The sequence below is a fragment of the Numida meleagris genome, chromosome 1 (assembly GCF_002078875.1).
Source record: "Numida meleagris isolate 19003 breed g44 Domestic line chromosome 1, NumMel1.0, whole genome shotgun sequence".
Taxonomy (NCBI): Eukaryota; Metazoa; Chordata; class Aves; order Galliformes; family Numididae; genus Numida; species Numida meleagris.
The window spans coordinates 1,369,900-1,381,645 of NC_034409.1; the positions used below are offsets into that span (position 1 = coordinate 1,369,900).

Genomic DNA, 11,746 nt, shown 5'->3' on the forward strand with positions numbered 1-11,746 from the left:
GGAGCAGGGCACCAAGAGGCAGACCTTTGCCTCTCTGAAACTCATTAAAGAATAGAAGTCCATCTTTCTCCAATTTACTTTAGAAGAAAGCTTTTCTTTAAAGCATTTACCTTGTTACTTTTAATGCAATTAAAGGAAGAAAGAAGAGTATAAATAACCCTTTGCAACTAGAGAATAAATAAGAATATGTTCTTGCTACAGCCCAGCTCCACCACAAAGAAGCCCCTACCCCACAGCTGGTTGCTATCTGCTTTAGGGAATGCAGAAGAGAAGCACAGCTGTGCAGACACAAATAGAGGGTGCTTTCTCCACCCTGGGTTATGGGAATAGCTCCGAGGCAGAGCTGGTTGGGGGAATTCTGCTGGAAGCGTGCTCTGCTGAAATATGCAGTTCCACTCCAATTGAGCTGTCTCACAGAATAGGGATGGGTCTGCCAGGGTTTTATTTGGAAAGAAAAATGAGGGGATGGGGAGGGGAGAACCTGAAACGTCAAAACATCCCATCGTGATAGCTTTGAAATGAAGGTTTTTGGTTTTAACCACTTTTTACTGTAAATTTTTGCATTACAACAGAGAATGCTGAGATTTCCTGCTGATACTGAATGCTTTTGTTGACAGTTTGCTTTTGCAGCAACAGTAATTCCTTTTTAAAGGGGATATCTGAATGGGTCCCCTTGCATCCAGTTTGCTCCACTTGTCTTGCGTTGCAAGGATGCATTTTCAGATGGTGTTGGCCAGAGCTAAATCTGTGCGTTGATGGGAGGGGTAGGATACCACATAAGCAAAAGAAGTGGAGTTGTATCCTTCAAGCAGAAAAGCAGGGAAGAAGCAGTATAAAACCAAACAGTGCGTGAACAGAGGCACACACAGTCAAATGCTAGAGATATCCAGGCTAATGCTTGGATAAATCATCTCTGGTTATCAGTAACAGATGCCTGAGCTGAGGTTGGGGCCTCACTGTGTGATAGATAAAGGACAACTGCTATCAGGAGCAGCACTTCAACTTCAGCCCTGGCAAACCTAAAATAGGGTAAGTGTGGTTTGAGGCCTTTTTTTTTTAAACCTGGAGGAGGGTGTCCAGAGGGCTAAGTGACCCAGCAGTAAATGGAAGTCACTTGGGAGGATCTTCATTTTCTTAGCAGGTGTGGGGCTGAAGACCACGTAATAAAATTTGCATGGCCACCAAGGCTCCTCAGGGTCTCAAAGGTCTTGTGAGATGTGCCAGCCAGCCACTGGCTGAGCTTTGTGAACTACTGGTATAGGGTGAATTCCTTCCCTACTGGAAGCTTGTTAGGGGGTATACTGGTATTTGGTGGTATGACCCCAGATTTGTCTAAGTGTTAATGGTCTTAGTGTCTTTATGTCTCTGGAGGACAATGGAGAAAGGCAGAGAGCTGCTGGAGAATGGGATCTGGCAGTTCAGGCTAGTGGAAAGGACGGAGATCTTTAGGACTATTGTTCTGAATATTTTCGGCCAGCCCTAAATTCACTTGAAAAGACAACAGCCGCCTTCAGAGGGATGAGGGTGTGGAAAGTTGGCAGCTTTCACTCCCCTGCAAAAGGCATAATGAGAGCCAGTGACTGAAAGCTGATGCTAGGCAAGTGCACGTGTGGAATGGAGCAATTTGAAGTAGGTGAACAATTAAAGATGGAAGCAAATTACTCCTAAAATGGTGGATTTCTGAGCTAAGTAAATCACTGTTTTTTTTTTTTTTTTCCCATTTCAACTAATTAACCAGAAAACACACACACACAAAAACCCACGTTTGGCTCTGCCTGAAGCAAAATGAGGATTTTTTTACCCTTTCCGATGATTCAAGTGCTTGGCCAGAGTGTGGCCACTGTTCTCTCTTCCACCTGAGGACACCACCTGTTTTGGGACACAACTCGCATCCTCATGGGTAAAGATTTGCTCCATAGAGGCAAACAGCAGCTGGTGCCAGACTGTGTGGTGGGGACAGCAATAGGAGGACCAGGAGGCAATATTTAGGACGCTGGAGTGGGAAAAAGGAGGCAGCAGCTGTGAGGTCTGGCTATAAAAAGGCTGAGAGCTGCTGCAGTGGGTCTACAGGGGGGTTGGCCTCTGTCCTTCTCATTGATGCTGTTCTAAATACGTCCCAGAGCTGAGACTGCAAGCAGGTTGTCACCACCAGACTATGGTACTACTCTCCTTTACTGTCTGTTTCCTTAGAAAGACAGAAATCAGCCACCCAAAAACGTGGACTTGGAGTCATGAGCAGTTTTGGGTTGACCCGACATCATCCAGTGAATGAATACTTCGTGGACTGAACCGCTGGAGCTCCTCATTTTCTCTTTTCTTCTTGAGAAATAGATGGCTCTTGGAAAAAGAAGATCTCGTCTGACTGGCGTGCTTGGTGCACGCGTTTTGGGAGCTGCTCAGAGACAAATAGTTTCTCTGTCCTCAGAGGCCACTTTTATTCCCAGCAGAGGTTTGGAGGCCACAACGCTGACAAATGTGTTTGCACGATGCTGTATCTAACAAAAGAACCCAGCCTGACCCAATTAAGTCTGAATTCTTCCACTTCCAAAACAGGCACAGCCGTGCACCCAACCTGCTTAACTCGATTTCTATAAACCTTTGGCATAGCCATGAGCAAGAATAGAGCAAGAATAAAGCTCCCATTTGCCCTCAGAGGCAGAGGCTGGGCTCAACACACCAGTGCTGAGCAGAGCTGTTCCATCACTGCCTCCCCAAACTCATCTCTTTGCCCACCAAAGCTGCAGCCTTATGCTCATTTTTTGGAAGAGCTGGAGGATAAAAATCCTACACTTTAGGCTCTGCTGAGCCCATATGTGATGCTGACATTAGAAAGTTACCCTATAGCCGATGGTGTTCCTATAGTCATCAGATGCATGTAGATCCATGGTGAAAAGGTGAATTTTGCTTCCTACAAATACCGTGCACTCAGCTTGGGGATTTGGGGATTCAGGTTGCATGGGGACTTGTGCAGATGAATTTTGAATATATTCAAGGAAGTAAATTCCTCCATCTTTAGGTTCCTGTTCCAGTGCCTGACCACCTTCATGATGAGATGAAAAGGATTCTGCCTTTCTTGGGAATGAATGAGCTGCATTCTTACCCTTTCTTGCTATGTCCTGTCCTCCAAACCTGACCAGATTGATTTTGCTGCAGTATACCAATGGAAGTAGAGAGCATCTCACTAAACAGAGGGAAACTCCCTGCCATTGGCTGCATTTGTGTCTATCACTGTCTAGGACATGGTTATCCCCCTTGACCCCAAGAGCTGCCAACTTATTGCAATAATGGCTTAACCAGAGCAGGTTCAGGAACATTTTAATGGCAGAATGAAGAAGTAAATAAAGATGTAAATAAAGAAGTAAATAAATGCATGTTCCTATGCATTTGCAGGATACAGCCAAGGGCAAAACGAACCCTTCATGGCCAGCAGATGGGGCAAATGGGGGAATCTGAGCCTGCAGCTTAATGCTATGGAGGCACAAAAATCAGTGGACTCCCATGGGGGTCACTGGAGATATGGAACAGAATGGCAGGACTGGGTCTAAAACCAGACAAGATACAACTGGCACTGCTCTGAATAATGGCAAGGGGAAGATGGTTTCTTCTGGAAAAAGTAAATTATATGGGGGCACTCAAACTTCCCCAGTTCTCTCTAGCCAGACTTTGGCATCCATCACCAACTCTGTGATGCCATTGGGGTCTGGATCTCCAGCACCATTGGGCTCTGAATTTTTGTCACCCAGCTCTGTGATGCCACTGGGGGGTCTGGATCTCCATCACCTGAACCTGAGGTTGGAACTAGCTGATCCTTAAGGTCCCTTCCAGCCCAACCATTCTATGATTCTATATATATATAGTTTTATTTTTTGCAATTGAGGCTGTTTGGAAAAACAAAAACAAAAACCAACTCACACTGCACTGTGCCCAAGGCAGTTTAATCACAGAAATCACGCCATCCAAACACTAACAGATCATTTATCCCTTGCTCTTTCTGGGAATGCACAGGAAAAGGATCTCTGCTCCTTTAAGCTAGCAGAAAGCTTCTTTATATTCAGGTGGAGTCAAGCCTTCCTGGGCTATAAAGTTGCAGGGAGAGGCAGGGGCAGCAGCTGTTTTGCTTAGATCTTAGCAAGTCTCCAGTCTCATCATGGTAAGAGCATGCCTTACATTTGTATTACCCTAAACTTAAAATACCAACTGTTTGTTTTCCAAGCGTGCCGAGCTAAACAGCTTGCTTGCTCTTTTCTCTCGCCTTTCTCTTGTGGATGTTAATTCCAAGCAGCTTTGTTTAATTGCTGATTACCTTCTGGTTTATTGATTCAGTGTTTGCTCCTTATAAGGGAAAAGTGAGGGATGTGCAGAGCAGCTCTTTCAGTGGCCTCTTGCTGCTTTCTTTGCTCTGAGTTTGCAGCTCCTGAGATGGGGTCTCATAGGGTTGTGCCTGGCTCTTTAATGCAAGTTGGGTTTTTACTTTTTTTTGAGGTGGGGGGGCACCAGCCTATCTAGAAACACAACTATACGATAGGCTAAAATTTAAAGTTTGACACTGTTGGCCCTATTCCCAAGTTGAACACTTTGTCTCTCACACTGCCATAGGGAACTTGTACAACTTGCAGAGACCTTTAGGGTTTTTTCCTTAGGAGTGAGCTGCCATGTTGCCTTTGTCTTCCAGAAACCCCTGTAATTAGATATTAAATGAATGAAAACCCCCCTCTGCCTTCTAGTTTTTTTGTTTTGTTTTGTTTTTTTTTGCTATTTGAATTGTTGCTCTACCAAGCCTGCAGCTGTGAAACTGAAATGAATTGATCTGGTTACTAAAAAAACTGCGACTCCAAACAGCACTGGCTGAAACTTTTAGTGTGGAGTAACACAACTGTCACTTCGTGAATGCAAAAGAGCAACTTGTTGGAAAATCTGATGGTTTCCCTATGCATGTTGCAAGTAGAAAACTTCAAAGTAGCACCCAGCGAGGCAGCTTTTGAACTTTTCCTTTTATCTGCTGACTTTTCGGTGTCTGTCCTGGTTACAAAACAGTTAAAGATTTACATGGGATTTCCAATGGGAAAATCAGCTGGACAACAATAGGTTGCCTATAGCCAGAGTCTGTAAAATGCAATTTATCTGGATGCAAAAGTTGGAAGTCTGGGATCTCAAAAAACCTTCCAGCGTAAGGGAAGGGGGATTAAAAAACACAAAAAGCCCCAAACCTGCAGAATATGAGATGTCTTTTTTTTTTTTTTTCCTTCCAATAGGTTCTCTTTTTTTTTTTTTCTATTTCTTTTTTCCCCCTCCATTCCCTATGCTGAAAATGCCAGTGCCCCTTGAAGCAGGTGCTGGGACTGTGAGAGAGGACAGAGAGTGGAGCAGCTGTCCCAGAGGGTCCTGGTGACCCTTGCAAAGTGTGGCGAGGAGCTATTGCAACCATCTTGCTGGGAGGGATGGGCAAATGGCAGCCAGCATTTCCCAAATAGTGCAAATATCAACTGAGAGAGGGAGGGCTTAAAGACAGCTCCCACACCCAGCCCAGACCTGGATTAGATTGTTCTCCCAGCTGTGGGCAAAGGGTTTGGTGTCTGTCTGTAAAGAGCACTCATCCAGTTGGTGTCCAGCATTATGGCAGTTGACCTGGACACATGGTGGCCATCAGTCTTGCTTGAGTGCTGAGAAACCTCTTGGCACATCCATGGAGACAAAGAGGGGAGAAGCTGTGTTGCATCTTTCTCCTGAGGACTCTTGCAAAGCCATGAGCAATGGGTCCCCAGGGCTGTCTAGCATTAGGGTAGTGCCTTCAAGGGCAATCATGTCTGTGGGTGTGCACACACAAAGTGTCCTCTCCATCCACACCCGGAATGATGGCACTGTTGGCCGTTCTTGGGTGGGCTCACCAGCTCCCTTCAGTTGGGATCCCTGTGCTATGGGTGGCTGTAACTGGGAGCTGGGATGTGAGCTGTTGCTGCTGCAGCACTTTGATCCTGGGGTGGTGGAAACAGCAGAGATGCCAATTACTGAGGGACGGGTACAAGCATCAAAAGTCTCCCAAAGACGTCAATGCCTCCACCACCACCACCCTGGAGGTTTCTGGGATGCTCCTGGAGGGTGACCTGGTTACATCAGGACTCTTAGCCTCTCCCCAGGTGCTGGCTTGCCCTTGTTCCCGCCCTGGGTGACTGCTGGTTTCCTCTGGCTTCGTTTCCTGGTGTGACTCCATGCTTGGCTTCTCCCTGCTTGGTGAAGAGCTCTTTAGCTCAGTGAGCCTGGAGCTGTTGTTCCTGGGTCCCCATTTTCCTGAGACCCAGTGGATCCACAGCTCTGTAGTGAAACCAGTTGAGCGCTGAGCAAGATGGAGCCAGCAGTGCTCATCTGCTTCCTGCCTTGGCATGAAGCCCATCACCTCCTTCCTTCCTTCTCCCTTGGGCTGGGAGAGTCCTTCCTAGGGATGCTATGTGTCCAGCAGCCCTACAGAACACAGTCCGATCCTTGCTCCAAGTCACGGCAGTGGGCGGAAGCCACCTGTTTCCCTCATCATCTGCAGCAGCAAATGGCTCAAACAAGAACCATGGGGGCTAATGCTAAGTCACAGGATGTCTTAAAAATCACCTTAACAAGCCATTTCCCCTTGCAGAGGGAGTGCATTTCCATCCACATCGGGCAGGCTGGCGTGCAGATGGGCAATGCCTGTTGGGAGCTGTATTGCCTTGAGCATGGGATCCAGGCAGATGGGACCATTCCTGGCTCCAAGCTGGTGAAACCTGTGGAGCCGCAATCTGAACAAGTGGATTCTTCTTTTGAGACCTTCTTCTGTGAGACAGCGTCTGGGAAGCATGTGCCTCGGGCAGTGTTCATAGACTTGGAGCCCACTGTCATTGGTAATAGTGGGTCAAATGGGCATTGTGGCACCATAAAATGTGAATCCTGGGCATGGATTGCATTTCCAAGTGGACCCGGAAATGACAAACCCATTACTCCTCATACTCTGACTTGTCTTCACCTGGAATAGGCTGCCCAGAGATCTGGTGGATGCTTTGTCCCTGGAGACATTCAAGGTCAGGCTGGAGCAGGCTCTGAGCAACCTGATCTAGCTGTAGATGTCCCTGTTCATTGCAGGGGAGTTGGATTAGATGGCCTTTAATGGTCCCCTCCAACTCAAATGATTCTGTGATTCTATGAATCCTGCTTAAAAAAGACCTGCATCTTAATCCTCAGCAGATGTAGAGAGGTGTGGGTTTGTCAACCTCAGAGCTGTGGGGTGAACTGCACTATCCTATGACTTATTTGGCACATCTGGTTTTAAGACTACCTCCGAAGCTTCTTTGAGCAGATGGGTGTTCTAAATTTCATGCTTCTGTACATTTTGCTATAGTAGTACTTCTGCTTCTCCTTCATCCTCAGCTCCATTTGTGATCTCGGAGGGTTTGATTCAATTCAGCATTTTGATTTAATTCAGAATACCTTCCTAGACAAACCCTTACTCCTCAAGAACCTGGTGGAAATGACTTCCATCCACTTTGGATTGCACACCCAACCTGCTTCTGCCTTCTAGGCTTTCTCCTGTGGATGAATGTGTCTGTTCCTATCTTAACATCTTAGATGTGACTCATTATTTTATTTAATGGAAGGAATGTAGACTTTGTTTTGGTTCCACTTAATTTTAGGCACCTAATCAAGGCACTAAATTGGGAACCAAGTTAGTGAGCCAATAGAATATGAAATGTATCCAGCATTTAGACTGAGTGGGTCTAAATACCCTCTGGAGGTGTCTCACAACCTCATTGACTGAATGGAGCCTGGAGAAATTACTCCTAATGCCTGTCTCCATTAGATGCCTGAAGCTGGGAGGGATGGACCTGGCATGAACGTGTTTTGCTGTACCACTCCAATGTCCAGAACTTTTAACTGTGTGCTGCTCTCCATGACTGCTTCTCCCTGCAGATGAGATCCGAACTGGCACCTACCATGCACTCTTCCACCCAGAGCAGCTCATCAGTGGCAAGGAGGATGCTGCCAACAACTATGCCCGTGGCCACTACACCATTGGGAAGGAGATTATAGACACTGTCCTCAGCAGAATTCGCAAAATGGTAAGAGAAGAGTCTTTCTCTTAAAACAGCACACCATGGACAATGCCATTTAGACTTGGGAGTAATAGACTTAGATAAAGGGCTTTTTTTTTCTTCTGAGTTCAAGAGTTGCTGATGGTCAGATTAGATGATCTTAGTGGTCTTTCCAGCCTTAATGATTCTATGGTCTTGTGAGTGGGACTCAGCAAAGAGAGGGCCCATCTGATCCTGTATGCCTACACTTAACACTGCACATCATACATGTATTGGGGGCTGGAATGAGAAAACACTAGATGTAGGACAGAAAAGAGGACTTCTGACCAGAGGGAAGGCATAGTCCCATTGTGTGATTGCAGAGATTAATTCTAAATGGACAATTGGTATCTGGGCTGGGAAGACCATGTTTGATAAGAGTGAGGCAAGTTTGTAACAGTGCACTTGGATACCAGTTGCTGAAATGCTTTTAAGATCTCTTCTAGGGGTCCAGGACCCACAGGGCTACCTCCTTTCTCCTCTCAGATGCTGAGATGTACATTGAATGGATAATTGAGGAACCTGGTCAGAATCTGACAGTGTGGATATTCCACAGTTGATTAACACACCTACTTAAAAATGTAGGGTGGGTGTAGAAGGGCGATAAAAACAAGCGAATACACTCTAGGGATTGAAAGTGTTCTAGACAGAGCTTGGTTTTCATAGAATCATTAAAGTTAGAAAAGACTACTAAGATCATCTAGTCCAACTGATGACCCATCACCACCATGCCCACTAAACCATGTCCCTGACTGTGATATCTACCCTTTTCATGAACACTACTAGCTGTGGTGACTCCACCACTTCCCTGGGCAGCTTGTTCCACTGCCCGGCCACTCTTACTGAAAAGAAGCTTTTCCTAATATCCAAGAAGAACCTCCCCTGGCACAACTTAAAGCCATTACCTACACTTACCATTGTTTAGCTACTTCTCTTCTGGTGAAAAAGTGCTCCAAGCAGAATTTATTGCTGTGTTATTTGGAATAATCCTTAAGAGAGAGGTAAATATACATTGTTCCACTATAGGCTGACCAGTGCAGCGGCCTCCAAGGGTTCCTGGTCTTCCACAGCTTTGGGGGAGGCACAGGCTCGGGGTTCACCTCCCTCCTCATGGAGCGGCTCTCTGTAGAGTACAGCAAGAAGTCCAAGCTGGAGTTCTCCGTCTACCCAGCTCCACAGGTCTCCACAGCAGTGGTGGAGCCCTACAATTCCATCCTCACCACCCACACCACCCTGGAGCACTCGGACTGCTCCTTCATGGTGGACAACGAGGCCATCTATGACATCTGCAACCGAAACCTCGACATCGAGCGGCCTACCTACACCAACCTCAACAGGCTCATTGGGCAGATCGTCTCCTCCGTTACTGCCTCTTTGAGATTTAATGGAGCCTTGAATGTCGACCTGACTGAATTCCAGACCAACCTGGTGCCCTACCCACGGATACACTTCCCTCTCACCACCTATGCACCCATCATCTCGGCAGAGAAAGCCTACCATGAGCAGCTGTCGGTGCCAGAGATCACCAATGCCTGCTTTGAGTTCTCCAACCAGATGGTGAAATGTGACCCACGGCGTGGCAAGTACATGGCGTGCTGCCTGCTGTACCGTGGTGACGTGGTGCCCAAGGATGTGAACGCGGCCATTGCGGCCATCAAAACCCGCCGCTCCATCCAGTTTGTGGACTGGTGCCCCACGGGCTTCAAGGTGGGCATCAACTATCAGCCCCCAACGGTGGTGCCCGGGGGGGACCTGGCCAAGGTGCAGCGGGCTGTGTGCATGCTGAGCAACACCACGGCCATTGCCGAGGCCTGGGCACGCCTGGACCACAAGTTTGACCTGATGTACGCCAAGCGAGCCTTTGTGCACTGGTATGTGGGTGAAGGCATGGAGGAGGGGGAGTTTTCGGAGGCCAGGGAGGACCTGGCTGCCCTGGAGAAGGATTATGAGGAGGTTGGACGGGACTCAGCAGATGGAGAAGAAGATGAGGCTGATGAGGATGAGTACTAACAAACTCCTATCTGTTCTTCATGAAGTCAAACCTCAGATGAAATACAAACTCTCTGTCATCAGGCTAAACTGGTCTTGAGTGCCTGGAGGTGCCAAAAGATTGTCCTGAACCTCAATGCTACTGTTTGACATATTATACCTTTTTTTTTTTTGCTTGTGTAGTCTATGTGCTCATAGTGCACTTCTGTAGCATGGGTGTCTTGAGCTTTATCACACTGCTGTTTATCAATGAGTGAAGCTGAATAGGTGCCTGGCTCAGTGTTGGGGACACGTCCTGCCTGGGCAGAGGATCCTGCTTGCTAGCCCAGGGGAATGTTGCAAGCTGCCTGCTTTGGTTGACATGGCAAACTCTTGCTCTGGCTTTTACTGCAAAAGCACCTTTTAATTAAAATGTACCAGTACACTTCTATGCAACTGTCCTTTGTATTTGAATAAAGACTTTCTATCACTCAGAGTTTTCTGGATTTAATGGGGATTTTGTATGGAGAAGTCCTTAGTCTGTGGATGTTGTCTTTGGGGGAAGTAGCCAATGGTCTGAGTAGGTTTTCTTTGAATATTATTGACCATAGTTATGGGAAATGTCCTATATCCTGTGGGAGCTTGCCTGCTTGGAGCTGGATGCTGCCTTTATAATCTCAGAGAGCAACTTAGAGAAAGCATGTGTCTAGGAGAAGGCACAAAAACTCTGGTTTGACCAGTGTCCCAGTGGTGCCCAGCTAAAGAGCACCATGCTGGTGGGGTTTTTCCACATTCCCATCTCTGGTGCAGCTTGTTGCAGCCTGAGCAAGTCCTCCTTAGGGCTAGGGTGTCACTTGGGCATTCCATCAGCCTCTCTGAAGTTGGTGTGAGCATGAAACCAGCCTTGCATGGCTGGGGTTAGAGTTTGCCCCAGGTATTCAGGCTCAGGTGACTCAGGAGAAAAGGCAATGAAGTGCCCTTCTGATAAGATATGAAGAAAGAGAGTTTATAAACCTGTGAGGGGAGAGAATGGCTTTCTCCATGCTGAACTGTGTCTCTAAGTGCACTGTTCATGGTGGGCTGCTTTAGGCTAATGTTTATTACATGCTGTAGCCCCAGGTCCATCCTTATTTCAAAGCTGGGAGCTGTCTTAAAGTGGAGCCAGACTTCTCCAAGTTCTCTTTGCATCCTGTAGCTAAAGCTGTCCTCTCCCGTCATGTTCCCCAGTGATGCAATGTGAACACCCAGGGATAGTTAGAGGTTGCTGTGTGCCATGTTTGGGAGATGGAACTGGAAGGTGCTAGAGCTCTTTGTTGGCTGCTGCAAGCCTAAAATCTGGCAACTGACAGCATGGAGGGGTAGTCAATGGATCTTTAGGAAGTGTTCCTGTTGGACTGAAGCTTCTGTGCTCAAATCACCATTGTGAAATTTTACCAAGCTAAAAAATTATTAGGTGTGTCTCATTGCTATTGGAAATTATGGTCCTCGTGGGGGCAAGCATGGATGGGTTGAGGGTTGAAATGGGTGATCTTAGTGGTCTTCTCCAACCTCAATGATTCTGTGAAGCAACCAGATCCTACCACATCTAAGACGGCTTCTCGTCCATTTCTAGCTCTTGTATGGCAATGGATCCAAAAGCTGGTCAACCCAAAGAACTCCATGCCCACAGGTAAACGTGTTGGGAAGTT

The 11,746-nt window shown here is 46.9% G+C and overlaps 1 protein-coding gene across 1 annotated transcript; it reads left to right on the plus strand.

Annotated features, from left to right (window-relative positions):
- LOC110392527 (tubulin alpha-3 chain-like) lies at positions 4,056 to 10,571 on the plus strand. The gene is made up of 4 exons (XM_021384773.1): positions 4,056 to 4,150; positions 6,623 to 6,866; positions 7,930 to 8,078; positions 9,117 to 10,571. The coding sequence occupies exons 1-4, from the start codon at positions 4,148 to 4,150 to the stop codon at positions 10,098 to 10,100; spliced, it is 1,380 nt and encodes a 459-aa protein (XP_021240448.1). The 5' UTR covers positions 4,056 to 4,147; the 3' UTR covers positions 10,101 to 10,571.